General features: G+C 34.8%; 1 protein-coding gene across 1 annotated transcript; it reads left to right on the forward strand.

The window, feature by feature from the left end:
* The first annotated feature begins 386 nt into the window (after positions 1-386).
* On the forward strand, positions 387-15,620 carry LOC131002680 (LRR receptor-like serine/threonine-protein kinase EFR). Its single transcript, XM_057929151.1, has 5 exons — positions 387-1,386; positions 1,748-1,966; positions 2,061-2,132; positions 12,579-14,582; positions 15,177-15,620. Exons 1-5 carry the CDS (start codon positions 612-614, stop codon positions 15,533-15,535), a joined length of 3,429 nt encoding a protein of 1,142 aa, XP_057785134.1. The 5' UTR covers positions 387-611; the 3' UTR covers positions 15,536-15,620.
* Positions 15,621-15,767: the final 147 nt, after the last annotated feature.

A 15,767-nucleotide genomic window follows, 5' to 3' on the forward strand; every position in this document is an offset into this window, starting at 1 on the left:
AAAAAACACAAGATAAAATGACATCGACAGTTCGTCGTTAAGCCCAAAAACTTAAGGATGACATTTTCAAAGTCATTAAATTTCATAGCAAATAGCTCTCCTTTTCTTGTAGTGTACTCTAATTCGTAGCAAATACTTCATCCGTCTCGTTATAAATGTTTCATTACTTTTGAGCACAGAAATTAAGAAATATGTAATTAGTAAATAAAGTGAATTGATGAAAATTATTTAAATATTAGGTATAGAGAGAATATATTATTAAAAATAAATAAAATATTATATTGGAACGGAAATAGTGGTCTTTCACGAGTATTCATAGCACGGTCTTAATGGCTTGAAACTTCTGTAGTTTGTGGCGTTTCTAGTTTCCACTTTCCAGTTTGGTAGGCAAATTACCTAATCCACTGCAAAGAAAAAATCATCATGATTTCTCAAAAGAAAAAAAAATCATCACGATATTAGTCCAACTTTCCCACTTCCAAAGAGGGCGGCTCCCCACCTTCCACTTCCTCACTCAATTAATCTAAATTAACACGAAAATTCCATTACAAGAAAAAACCTCAATATCTCACAATCTTCATTTGAGCATATGCTTCATAACACATATAATAATGCAGTCTAGTTTCCTAATTTGTTATGCTCTTACTCTTTCAACATTAATCACCCTCACACACACCTCCTCCACCAAATTTCTCAATCTCACCACTGATCAAAATGCACTACTCGCTTTCAAAAACACTATCTCTTCATCAGATCCCAACGGCATCTTCGCCACGAGCTGGCCCACCAACACACCCATATGCAACTGGACCGGCGTCTCCTGCGGCGCCAGACACCGCCGCGTCACAGCCCTAAATCTCACCGGCCTCGGCCTCCGAGGAACCATCGCTCCGCATCTCGGAAACCTAACGTTTCTTCGATCTCTAGACATCAGCTCCAACAATTTCATTGGCGTCTTACCCTCCGAGCTGTCTAAGTTGCGCCGTCTAGAACATATAAACGCGGGCTTCAACGACTTGACCGGAGAAATACCGTCGTGGTTCGGAGCCTTACCCGAGCTACGATACGTGCGGCTGAGCAACAACACCTTCTCGGGCGAGCTGCCTGCTTCTCTGTTCAACGCTTCCTCTCTGATTGAGATTAATATGAGATTCAATCTGCTCTCGGGCGAGCTCCCAAATGATATATGTAGCAATACCCCGAAACTCGAAGCGCTGTATCTCTCTGGGAATCAGCTTGATGGGCGGATTCCGGCAAACATATACAAGTGCAGAGGGCTACAAGACTTGCGCTTGCCTAGCAACAAATTCAGTGGCGGAATACCAAGTGAGATTGGGAATTTGAGCCTGCTTAGGATTTTATCTCTTGGCCGGAACGATTTTGAAGGTGCCATCTCTTTCTGGTGACTTATTTGCATCGTTTTGAATTATGCATAAAAAGCTTGGGGTTCACGATGTAAATTTTCATGCATCAGGTTAACTATAGGTTCTATTTCAACACTTTTGAAATAAATGTCTAAGCCTTTGTGAAATTAGCAATTATCTATTTGAATGGTTTTGAATTATGTGTGAAAATTTGGATTCGCGATGTAAAATACTCATGCGCTTAGGTGTTTGTGAAAATGTCCCAATGAAGGGGGTAGAAGATTGTAGGACCGGTTAACTATAACTAACCCAAAAGAGTTCCAATATTTTATGGTGGTTGAAGTTAGATTTAAATTTACTTATTGTTTTGATTATAATTTCAGGAGAAATACCAGCAGAAATAGGGAAACTCTCGGATTTAGAGAGATTGTACATTCCAAGTGCCTCTCTAACGGGAAATATTCCAAATTCTATGTTCAACTTTTCGTCTTTGAAACTGATGGATCTCTCCAACAACAGTTTGTCTGGAGCTATACCAACAGTCAGTTTTTACAATCTACCTCAGATTGAAGAATTGTATCTTTTATCGAACCACTTGACAGGTATATTTAACACATTCATTTTTTATTTAACATTGTTTAGAGATAACAACTTCAACAAGTATGTAATAATTGTTTCATCTTATGGGAAATTCAGGTGCTGTACCAAAGGAATTTGGAAACTCAACTTCCATGAAATGGCTGGATCTTGCTTATAACAGACTGATGGGTACATTTAGGGGTGTTTATTTTTTATGATTGATACATGATTAAATATTTTTAAGATCGTTGCATGTCTAACCTCTTATTTAGCACAACTGATTAATAATATAGTTTTATGTAACTAAAACTAAATCTTCTATGTAGTTTTATGTATTTAATTAATCCTCAAAATTATATGATAGCGATATTGATAATCTATTACTCTCTCCGTCCCCAAAATAAGTTCCTCTTTGGGGACGGCACGGGTTTTAAGGAAAAATGGTAAAGTGTATTGATAGTGAAGAAAAATATGTTATAATTTGTATCGGGAGTGGTGAAAAGGTAAAAAAGTGTTATACTTAGTATTGGAGTGGTGAAAAAGTGAAAAGTAAGAATAAATAAAGTATTATTAGTGGTGGGGTAGTTGTCTAAAAATGGAAAGAAAGAAAGATGAACTTATTTGGGGGACGTCCCAAAAAGGAAAAAAATGAACTTATTTCAGGGACGGAGGGAGTATAATATAATTAATATAATCAAGTGATATTAGAAGCACATATTATGACCTACAATATACTATAGCTATTATCATATAAAAAGAGAATTTTATATACTTTTCTTATACTTTAAGGGCTCGAATATCTTTCTTCATCAAAGAGGTAAATTATGATTAATTACTTAAACACTTACTATAATTTAAATAATTTATATTACAAAATTCAATATTACGTAATATATGTATATATTTTCACAGGGTGAAACAAACTGCATATACTATAGAGGATTAAGCACACAAGCGTACACAAAAAAGCGCTTTATGATGATGCTCTATAAAATTCGATCAACAAGGAAATCTCAATATTGTAGCAAACACAATCCAAAAGATGCAACCAATAGAAAGCATCAATGTTGGAGAAATTGAAGAAGAGCAAACTCAAGAGAAATAAAAGAAACAATCACCCGAGGGCAAAAAAAAAAAAAAAAGAACAATAGTGTCTATAAAGAAAATTAAAATCTACAATAGAGTTGCAGCCTACAGAACCGCAAAAGACAAAAAGAATAGTAAAAAAAAAAGTTTGATGACTACAATTAAATTACAAGTGACGACGATCTGCCGCTGAACAATATTTTGTCGCAAATCAAAAATAAGAAGAAAAAGATCCTCAATCGTCAAAATCAAACAAGAGAAGATTTAAAATTAGTCTTGCTTCGTACTTAGATAATTTAAGATGTTTTCATAGATCTTTTTGCATTTTTATTTAGACGTATATTATGAATATTACTTTCTTACATTTTAAATTTATTCATTAATAGTTTTATTGATTACTTTTTTAAAATTTTAATTATAGTCAAATTGGAAGTAGGTCGCCGGTAAATTGTGAATTAAAATAGGGGTTTCTTCCCTCATTCAGCAACCCGCCGCAAACCAGCCCCTCTCCCCCAGCATACCCCCCACCCCCACCCCCACCCCCAGTCGCTGGAACTGCCGCGCCCCACCGCTGCCAGTCACCGCCGTCGGCCAGTCACCGTATGTTTTCGTCAATCAAGAATTATGAAATCTAAACAAGATTCTTCACTAATATAGTTTGGAATAAAAAATCTTAAGTATAATATCTACTAATCACTCGTGAATTGTGGAATCTAAACATGATTCTTCACTAATCTAGTTTGGAATTAAGAATCTTAAGTAGAATATCTACTAATCACTCTTGAATTGTGGAATCTAAACAAGATTCTTCACTAATCAAGTTTGGAATCAAGAATCTTAAGTAGAATATCTACTAATCACTCTTGAATTGTGGAATCTAAACAAGATTCATCACTAATCTAGATTGTTTTCTTGAACTATTTATTTCATGTTTTGGAACGATATTGCACTTACCTCGTTTTCCATCCCCTATTTATTGTGATTGTATAATTAAGTCGAAAAACATATGTACTTGAAAAAAGGTAACCTAGATTGAATTCAACGTATGCAATTGAATTAAAAATACATTGAAACATCAAATTAAAATACTTATGGTGTATAAACTATATTGATAAAATAATAATAATAAATTAATAAATAAATATTTTTCCACATAAAAATATGGACAAAAACGAGACCGATCCGTAATTAACGGCATCTCTTGGATATTATTTCGACATATTCTAATGTTATGAATATATGATATTGTATATTGAAATAGAGTTTAAATGAATTAATAAGTACTAGATATATCAATAATATGAGTGTTCTGTATTGGTGACTACTTGAAAGAAACTTCAAGATTAAGCGTGCTTGACTTAGAGCACAAATAAGATGGGTGACCGACTGGAAAGTTCGTCTAACGTATACTTATTATTATTAAATGCGATTTTATTAGAAAAGAAAAGAAAAGAAAACCTAAAAACCCTTGAAAGCACAGGAGAAGCAGACTAAGGGCCGAGCCTCGTTAAAACCTTTTCACGGAAAACCCAGGGGGAAAAACCGTGAAAAGAAAAAAGAGTACTCGTCTAAAACGAAGGAAGATAAAAGGGGGAAAGAGCGGGATGGAAAGTTTCCAGAACTCCGGCCTAACCATCGTCCCCAAACAATCCCGGCTCTACCCCAACAAAGCAAGCAACACGGCCGGTTAGACGCCGTCGCCGTAAGCTCAAACAAAAACAAAAGAAAATGAAAACTACACGGCCGATTATATGCCGTCGCCATGAGTTCTCCATAAAACCCAACACCAAAACCACACGAAAAGCTACACGGCCGGTGAGATGCCGTCGCCGTAAGCGCAAACAAAACAAGGAAAGCTACACGGCCGGTTATATGCCGTCACCGCAAGCGCTCCATAAGAAACCCACGGCCGGTTATACGCCGTCGCCATGAGTTCACCACAAAAACCAAAACAATAACCACACTAGAACAGTTACTACACGGTCTAACGTATACAATACTGTATAAATACAAAAATAATTGTAGGGTATAAATAAATAGATAAAATAAATAAATAAAAATTAAAAAAAAAAAAAAATTACCGACAGCGCCGCTAATCACCGACGGCGGCTTCCGTCGGTGACGTCCGACAATAGCGCCACCGCCGTCCGGTCAACATTACCGGCGGCGGGAGCGCCGCCGCTAATCACCGACGGACGATGCTGCCAGTATATCTCCGGCAAAAGATCACCGCTCGGCGACGACTTTCAACGGCGGCGGCGCCGCCGCCGTTATTTACCGAAGGCCGCCTTTTGTAGCGGTATAGGAGTCACCGACGAGTGATATACCGACAGCGAGCGGCCGCCGGTAAGTTACCATGGCAACGGCCGCCGGTAAAAAAAAAACATATTCATGCAATACAAAGTCTCAACATAGACTAATAAGTCACTAAAAATTCAAAATAAACAAATCTCAATACTCAAGTCAATAATAACAAGTCTTCCAAATTACATTTCCTAAGAAAAAAAGTCTACGTAGTGTAGTGTTTTTAATTTTTAATATATTTAATATTATTAATAAAATAAATATAAAATATATTAATATCAAATAAAATAGATCCACGAGTTGGATTTGGGTCGGATCCGGATCTAAAATTTTGAGATTCGAATCCAGATCCGTTTTAAAAATTGAGATCCAGATCCGAATCCCGATCTGTCACGTCCAAAAAATTGAGATTCAGACCCTTAAAAATAGATCTGGATCCACGGATGTGGGTCGGGTCCAAGATCCACTGCCATCCGCGATAACCGTTTTTCCGGTGGTATATCTATGATTGCCCCAATTTTTGCGGCGGTAAACCCCATTTTTTTGTAGCGTGTTCAACATGAATCGCACGTTCTTACTGTTAGTTAGATAAAAAATGAAATAGAGAAATCAAATCTATATCTATACTATATTAAAAAGGGAGTTTTCAATCAATTTCAAATTGATTTGAATGGCGATTTTGTGATTCCTTCAAAAAATAATGTCATATTATATATACACAAAAAATGGATTAAACTAACTTAAATTAAATTACAACTTACAAATCCCACATCTAAAAAAATGGAGCATGCACTAAAAACTGCATTTTTTTTACGTGCAATGCATTGAGAAACTGCATATGAATTTAAGAAAGCATGCGTCTCAAAAAAAAAAAAAAAAAAAAAAGCAAATAGATTTGTGCAGCAAAAAAATTGATTTTTAATTTACTTTCTTTAATCTATACTTTAAAAAGTTAAAATTTTTATTTGAAATTGATTTTAAAATAGAGTGGTAATTTTTTAGTTATAATAAACTTTAAGGTTTATTTATAAACTATATTTTTTTTTCTTTTTTTTTCCCTTTTCTTTATCTTCTTATTTTTTATTTATTTTCTTTCTTTCTAAAGTTGTGAAATTTGACTGTTTATAAAATATTTAATATTCATGTCAAATTAAAGATCATGATAAGAGCTTTAATTTTATATATTTTATGTAAATATTTAATTTAAAATATAAAATTTATATTTATTTAATGATTAAAATTTAAAAAAAAATCTCTCTCCTCACTTATCTTTTATTTGAATAATTTTTCACTTCTTTTTTATTTTTACTTCTAATTTTTTACTTACTTTTTTGGCTTTTCATAATATCAATTTTTATTATTGTGAATTTTTCTTTATTCTTGTATATTTTTCAATATTTAGCTCAAATATATTCAAGTATAATTAATTTTCTATTATATTTATAAATATAATAATTGAGTAGGAATCAATTTTATATAAATAGAAAAATATAAAATCATTTCCCGTACATTGCACGGGATGCAAATGCTAGATATATCAATTGATGAATTGGTTGAGCTAGAATTACGAACTTATTGCAAATAAGATGTTGAAGAAATGCTTAATAACTTGAGGTCGTAAATGATTTCTGTTATTTTTATTTTTACTCTTTTTTTTGCATTTTCATAATATCATATTTTATTATTGTGAATTCTTCTTTTTTTTCCAATATTAAGCTCAAATATATACAATTAAAATTATTTTAGATTATATTTATAAATATAATAATTGGATTGGTATCAATTTTGTATAAAAATAAAAATATAAAATCATTTCTCGTGCATTGCACGGTATGCAAATACTAGTTATATTAAAAAGGGAATTCTCAATTTGAAATTGATTTCAAATCAATTTGAAATTAATTTGAATGGTAATTTTGTAAATATGAAAAAAATGGCTAATTAAAAATTTATGTATTTCTATTAGAACATGGTTTTGACAGTTTCTTTTAAATTTTAGTTAAAAATTACGTGGGTCTTTTAATATGCAAATCATGTTTTCTAAAAGAAAAAGAAAACCAAAATCATGTGTGCCTCATTTCATTTCTCTTGCAATATCTCAAAATATCTGGATTAATTTTTTCTTTCAACTTCAATAATACAGTTAATACATATATTTTTACTTATTCCTAGCTACCACAAATAGTTTTTTTTCCCCTTCTTTTAACCCTCTAAGAAAGCTTATATTTCCTCAATCTTATGGTTTTTTAATCTATTTCTTTTCTATTTATTTATTCGTTTTTCTTTTCTTTCTCCAAAAATAGTATAACTTTATTATGATAAAATATTCAATATGTATATCAAATTAAAAATCATGATACATGCTTTAGTTTGATATATACACCCTCTGTCCTTTAAAAGTGTGCATCACTTTTGGTGATACATATTTTAATTAATGTTACGTGAGTTTGTTGTATAAAAATAAATCTAACATCAATATATATATATATATATATATATATATATATATATATAGGGGAGAGTTCAGTTAAGACAACTCCCTTAGATAAAGAATAAAGACCAAATCCTATGCGTCGATCTTGCTTAATCTAAGGATGATAATTTAACCTTATGATTTTATTTCATTTATTTTATATAATAAAGGTTAGGTTTGTCATTTTGTATTTTCTTCTCCCAACTCATTCTCTCTCTCTCTATCTCCCAACTCATGCTCTCTCTCTCCCACACGGCCATCCGCGAGGAGCGTCGAGGGCGCCGTCTCCTCTGCTCCGCCGATACGCTGCCAGTACATCCACCCCTCTCTCATTCGACTAGCAGCAGCAGCGAACATCCCTGCGTCGACCGCAGCTTCACCCAGCCGCCGCCTCCCTTTTTTAGATCTAGCATCGCCGTCGCCGCCCCTGCTCCTCCGGTGACGACACTCTCTCTCTCTCTCCCACACGGCCATCGGCGAGGAGCGTCGAGGGCACCGATGCCTCTGCTCCGGAGATACGCCGCCAGTACCTCCACCCCTCTCTCCTTCGACCGGCGGCAGCAACGAACATCCCTGCGTCGACCCCAGCTTCGCCCAGCCGCCGCCTCCATTTTCTAGATCTAGCATCATCGTCGCCGCCCCTTCTCCTTCGGTGAGGACATCGCCTGTCGCTACTTCGTCTGTCAACAACACAGCAGCAGCGGCGCCGTGACAGTGGCACCGCCGCCGTGGCGGACAAATTCTGGACCACACAATGGGGACACGTGGCGCGCTAGGAGCGCGCCACATGGCAGTAGCCTCCCAAGGGCTTCCAAAGCCTTCCAGGCCAAAAACACGGAGGGGTAAAATGGTCATTTCGATTTTTTTTATTACCGAAAATCCATTTTTTCCCGCGACCGTCGTCAAAATTATGCATATGATTGTACACCAATATGCATAAAGATAAACCCAGATATGCATGACGCTGGATAGAAGTATGCATGAGAAAGTATCAGTATGCAAATCATCTGGTGTCTCACGCTGTCGAAAAATGCTATGCATATTTGTGTGTAATGTTATGCATATTTATATTTTTCTTTATGCATATTCGTGTTGAACTATATGCATAATATTATGCGACACCGTCAGGTAGCTCTTGCCGTTGGTAACTTGACGGGTCACACACTGATATTTTCTCATGCATATATTTCTATCCAGCTTCATGCATATTTGTGTTTACCTTTATGCATATTGGTGTTCAATTATATGCATAATTTTGACGACGGCACAAAAAAAAAATGGATTTTTGGTATTAAAAAAATTAAAAAAAAATTGAAATGACCATTTTACCCCCCGCGTTTGTGGTCTGGAAGGCTGCTGCCATGTGTCGCGACACATGGCAACAGCCTCCCAAAGTGTGTGGAGAAGCACTAGGAACTATATACTATTATAAGGGGGTGGATCTACATGATATATATATATATATATATATATATATATATATATATATAGGGTTGGGTTCCGGTGGATCCCTATGCTTATAATAGATCCGTAGATCCAAATCTAGACCACACATTTATGACATGTGGCGCATCAAGATGGTGACACGTGGCAAGGCATTTCAAGGCAAAATCTGGAGAGGGGTAAAATTGGAATGTAATTTTCGAAATTCAAAAAAAAAAAAAAATTATATTTTCTCAAAATAGGTATATTTTAGATGCATAAAGTTTCATACGAGAATGCATGAACTTTCATATAAAAATGCATAAAGTTTCATATAAATATGCATAAGATTTCACCCCACCCCAACCCCACCCCCCACACCCCAGAACCCCACCCCACCCCAGAACCCCACCCCCACCCACCCCCATACCCCCCACCCACCCCCCACCCCCCCCCAAAAAAAAAAAAATTATTTTTTTAAAAACTGATTTTCTGACCACTGACTCACCCCTACCCCCACCCCCCCACCCACCCCCCACCCACCCACCCACCCACCCACCCACCCCCCACCAAAAATTTTTATTTTTTTATTTTTTTATTTTCTCAAAAACTGATTTTCTGACCACTGACCCCCCCACCCACCCACCCACCCACCCCCCAAAATTTTTTCTTTTTGAAAATCAGTTTTTAAAAAAATAAAAAATAAAAATTTTTTTTTGGGGGGGGGGTGGGGGGTGGGGGGGGTCGGTGGGGGGTGGGGGTGGGGGGCAGGGGGCAGGGGCAGGGGTGGGGTGGCGAAACTACCAGATTTATTAAAATGAAATGCATTTTTTGTATAATTTAATGCATTTTATGTGAAAACTTTATGCATTTTTGTTTGATTTTATATGCATGTGAAACATGCCTATTTTTGGGGGGTGGTAATGGGGAGGGTTGGGGGTGGTGTGGGCTGGATTGGGGGGTGGTATGGGGTGGGGTGGTGAAAATACCAAAACTGGAAAAATTAAATGCATTTTTCTGTTCAAAGTTATGCATTTCATGTGAAAACTTTATGCATCTTTGTGTGAAACTATATGCATCTAAAATATATCTATTTTGAGAAAATCTAAAAAAAATATATATTTTTTTAATTATTAAATCCGAAAATTACATTCCAATTTTACCCCTCCAGATTTTGCCTTGGAATCCTTGCCACGTGTCACCATCTTGATGCGCCACATGTCATAAATGTGTGGTCAAGATTTGGATCTAGGGATCTATTATAAGCATTGGGATCTATATGATCTCATTCCTATATATATATATATATATATGGGAGGGCTAGAAAAAAACACTCTTAAGTGTATAAAATATAAATGATTTTCCACTCTTAGATCATCAAGATCTACGGTTGATTCATAACCCTGTTGGATGAATTCGTGGTCCTGAGTTCGAATCCCAAAGATAACAAAAATTTATTTTTCGCAATTCGTAACTCTGTTGGATAAATTCATACGTGTTCTACATAAAATTCGTACATTAAGAAACGTTTAATACACTTAAGAGTGTTTTCATCCTAGCCCACCCCTATATATATATAGGGAGATGTTCAAATAAGAACCACTAAATAAAATTATAACAGAGAACCATTTTAAACCATTCGATCATCAAGATCTACGGTGGATGCATCATCTTGGTGGATGAATGCAGATCCTGGGTTCGAATCCTGAAGGGAGCAAAAAATTTATTATTTTCGGATGCATTAAATTTAATAGCGAATGCATTAATTTATATAGTAGATGCATTGGTTTTAATGGTTCTTATGTTCTCACGATAAGTGTGGTTCTCACTATAACCGCACCCTAGGTTCAATGAAGAAAGCCTAAATGTAAGAAAGAAGAGAGAAGTAATCTCATCCGTTGATCTTATCTAATCTAACGGACATGATTTGTTCACGCCATGTTCAACGGATTTTTTCGTTGAACATATGGGGGGTCGAAACCCAGAACCCCCAAAAATATTGTATATGTTCATGAATGTTCAATGAAAAAATCCGTTGAACATGGCGTGAACAAATCATGTCCGTTAGATTAGATAAGATCAACAGATGAGATTACTTCTCTATTCTTTCTTATATTTAGGCCTTTTTCATTGAACCTAACCCTATATAATATAATATATATATATATATATATATATATATATATATATTATAAAAATATTATTCTAACGATAACTTTTTCCCATAAATTTCTCTCTCTCTCTCTCTCACTCTATTTTGATTATTTTCTAAAAATCTTTAAATTTAATTTATGAAAAAAAAAATATTTAATATGCATCTTAAATTAGAAGCCATGTCAAGATCTTTAACTTGGTATAACAATTATAAATAATAAATTTAGAATGAATTTTCATCTACAAATTTGTATTAATTTTAATGTGATTTTTTAGATGAATAATTAGTTATATATCAAAAAATAAAATTTCTTATATGATTTAAATTTATTTAATTTGTGGTAGTGTTTTTGTACGAATGATTTATTTATTTATATAAACATATTTGATATTTATAGATTAAAATGAAACTTTGAATATGGTTTACTTTTATTTATTTTTAATTTTTCAAATTCTTCAATACATGTTAAATTTTAATATGAAATTTAAATAATTATTTTACTTTTAGTTACACACAAAATATACTAATCTATATAATATATAAAAGAGGAGTTTTTTCCCTTCATTTTTTTTTTCTCTTCTTTAACCAATTTTTCAACTATTTTTTCTTTTTGTTTTTTATATTTTATTTATTTTATACATTATCAAATTTGATTCATGAAAAAATATTCAATATACATCTTAAATTTAATATAGTATAAAAATCATTAAAAATGTATAAATTATGAAAATTTTAAAATATTTTACTTTCTCTTTTTCATTAAAATTTTACAACTTTTTTATTTATATTTGCATATGAAAATATTTATTTATTTAATTATTTAATTATTATGATGTGTAATACTCTATAATAAAAATATGTAATGCTAATTTTCATTATCATACAATTTTTAAATTTATTTAATAAAAATAATCATCATTATGCGTTACACAAAGTTGAAATTTTATATTTGATTATGTTTAATATTTATATTTATTAAAATATATCGTTTAATTTCGATGTTCATCGTGCATCGCATGAATGGTTGTACTAGTTTGTTAAAATAAGACTATTTTATAATATGTATAGATTAGTAGAAATTCTATAATCCAAATTAGCTCAAATGATAAGAATTATCAAAAGTCTTCCCATCTTTATAAACAATGGATTAACCTCTATCTATTTATATTGAAGTTTGAATTGTCCTCTATGGCAGGTGAATTACCAGAAGAGCTTGGTAATATTGTAAACCTTGAGATGTTTGCAGCTCCCTTCAATGACTTCTTATCTGGCCCCATACCATCATCCATATTCAATATATCAACATTGAACTTATTAGCTCTCCAACAGAACAATTTCTCAGGCAGCCTTCCTCCATACATGGGGCTCTCACTCTCGAATCTCCAACAGCTTTACTTATATCTGAACAGACTCAGCGGCGAAATCCCGAGCTCCATCACCAATGCTTCAAAGCTTACTATATTGGAATTGAACAGAAACTCATTCACCGGCTCCATCCCCGACTTTGGTAATCTGAGACAGCTGCAAGCGCTTCGGCTCTGGGAAAATAACTTGACAGGAGCTGAATCTCCTGTTCAGGAAATTAAATTTCTCACTTCATTAACTAACTGTCGGTATTTGAAGTACTTGGAAATATCAAACAATCCACAGATGAACGGCATCCTCCCAGCTTCCATTGGGAATTTATCTACTTCTCTCGTCAGTTTTGCAGCATCAAACTGCAGCATTCGAGGTGCCATTCCTTCTGTAATTGGAAATTTAAGCAGTTTGCAAGGTCTGGCTTTATCTAACAATCAACTCGCAGGATTCATCCCAGCAACAATAAGAAAATTGAAGCAACTAGGATTGTTGGACTTTTCTGATAACCAGTTGCAAGGATATATCCCTCGTGATCTTTGTGAAATCAGTAATTTGGTTTATCTGTATTTAACTGGTAATATGCTTAGTGGTTCAGTCCCTGAATGTTTGGGAGAAATCAAATCCCTAAGAGAAGTCTCATTTGCCTCAAACAAGCTCAATTCCACCATACCTTCCGAGTTATGGAATCTCACAGATCTTGTGAGTCTGAACTTGTCATCAAACTATTTGAATGGCGAGCTTTCATCTCGAGTTGGGAGCTTGAAGGCGATCAATGAGCTGGACTTGTCTTGCAACCTATTCTCGGGTGAGATTCCCAGCACGATTGCAGAGTGCACTTCGTTGGAGTTCCTAGCTCTGTCGAATAATACATTTGGTGGCTCTATACCTCCGTCTTTCGAGAATATGAGATCATTGAACACATTGGATCTATCTCATAATAATCTTTCTGGTTTGATACCTAAGAAATTGGCTAAGCTTGATCTTGAGTATTTCGACGTATCATATAATGAGTTGGAAGGGGAGATCCCAGATGGAGGTTGTTTCGACAACTTCACGGCTGAATCTTTCGCCAAAAACTCTGCTCTTTGTGGTGCTTCAAGATTTGGGGTACCAACTTGTGTGAAATATCATGCAAAATCAAGATCAAAGAGTAATGTTGTGTTGATGAAGTATATTTTGCCCCCTGTAGTTTCAGCTATGATTCTAGTAATTTTTGCAGTTGTGCTAATAAGGCGGCGCAAACTGCTGAAAGCACCACCTGCAGCTGATATCTCAGTAGGTCTTTCTTGGAGAAGAGTTTCATACATAGAGCTGGTGCGAGGAACTGATTCTTTCAGTGAGACGAGTCTACTTGGGAGAGGAAGCTTCGGTTCAGTATTCAAAGGAACACTTTCTGATGATTTGGATGTTGCAGTGAAGGTGTTTGATCTGCAATCAGAAGGAGGTATGAGGAGTTTTGAGACTGAGAGTCAGATACTGAGTGGCATTCGACACCGGAACTTGGTTCGGATAATTGGTTGTTGTAGTAACGTGGAGTTCAAAGCCTTGATTCTTGAGTACATGCCTAATGGGAGTTTGGAGAAATGGCTGCATTCTGAAAATTGTTGGCTGGATCTGATGCAGAGGCTGGATATAGCAATAGATGTGGCGTTGGCGTTGGAGTATCTGCATCATGGCTATACATTCCCTGTTGTTCATTGCGATATAAAGCCGAGCAATGTTTTACTAGACGGAGATATGACTGCTCGTGTTGCTGATTTTGGTGTTTCAAAGCTTTTTGATCAAGGGGAGACTGTGGTTCTCACTAAAACATTGGCAACGATTGGATATGCAGCACCAGGTGAGATTTCCTTTTTTGGGTTCTTATCAACTCGTGACCTTCAACTTTGACGTGCTTTGCGCAAATGTTTTGACCCAAAAAAAAAAACGAAAACAACTAACTTTTCAACATTTTTTCCAGCAATGTCACTAGATCAAAATTCCAGAATAAGATTTTGACACAGTTGTGTAGGACCAGGGGCGGCTTGAGGGCTATATTTTCTACATGTTGAGTTTGTGATTCGAAATTAAAAATAGTCTTATTACTATTTTATTTGACGATGGGGCTATTGTATAATGATTCACACAAAATATCGATAATTCGACGATTTTGAAATAATTATAAGAAAAAAAAAAAAAAAAACTTTTGTTTGATGGGGGCTGAAGCCCCATTGGCTCCTGAGTCCGTTAGTGTGTTTTTTTTTATCCAGTGTCATTTCTATAAAAATGTTGAAAACACGGGATTTTTTTGGTCTTTTATTTTTATGTTTTTGCAAAACTTGTTAAAGTTAATGTCATAATTCATAATTTGATAATAATTTTTATTTTTTCTTATGTTGTGAATAACGAATTATGCATACTAGCTAATCGGTGATGGAAAACGTTGTATAATTAGAGTACGGATCAGAAGGAAAGATATCCACAAATGGGGATGTGTATAGTTATGGTATAATGGTGTTAGAGATAATGACGGGGAAGAAGCCGACAGATGATATGTTGAGTGGAGAAATGAGCTTGAAAGAGTGGATTGGCGAAGCACTGCAAGAAAATGCAGCAAGTGAAGTTGCAGATCATGGCTTGCTAGCTAGAGAAGATAGGCATTTCGTTGAAAAGGAACGATGTGTGTCGTCTATTTTTCATTTAGCAATGAAATGTTTAATCGTTTCACCAGATAAAAGAATCAACATGGTTGAAGCAGCAGCAGCTCTCAAGAAAATCAGAGCCACCCTTTTAGAAGGAACCACAAGGCGTTAGTCATATTAAATCTTGTTTTTTTTTTTTTTTTTTTGAATGATAGTTATATACAGTTCTCCACCATATAAAGAAAGTCTTCAACTTAGATATTCCCTCCACTATTCTATAAATAGATTCTCTCAACATCGACTAGAGTGGTGCTGGCTGGCGGTCCTCCAACAGAAACTAAGAAAAGGACGCGCATTGACCATGCTTCAAAATACTATCCACGGTGGGAGAGAGTTAAATTGGT

This window comes from Salvia miltiorrhiza, unplaced genomic scaffold, assembly GCF_028751815.1.
Source record: "Salvia miltiorrhiza cultivar Shanhuang (shh) unplaced genomic scaffold, IMPLAD_Smil_shh fragScaff_scaffold_173, whole genome shotgun sequence".
In the NCBI taxonomy this organism is placed as follows: domain Eukaryota; kingdom Viridiplantae; phylum Streptophyta; class Magnoliopsida; order Lamiales; family Lamiaceae; genus Salvia; species Salvia miltiorrhiza.

Coding starts and splice junctions, on each gene's coding strand:
- LOC131002680 (XM_057929151.1), top strand. CDS start 612: ATGCAGTCTAGTTTCCTAATTTGTTATGCTCTTACTCTTTCAACATTA. Junction 1,387..1,747: donor TGGCCGGAACGATTTTGAAG/GTGCCATCTCTT, acceptor TTATAATTTCAG/GAGAAATACCAGCAGAAATA. Junction 14,583..15,176: donor GATTGGATATGCAGCACCAG/GTGAGATTTCCT, acceptor TTGTATAATTAG/AGTACGGATCAGAAGGAAAG.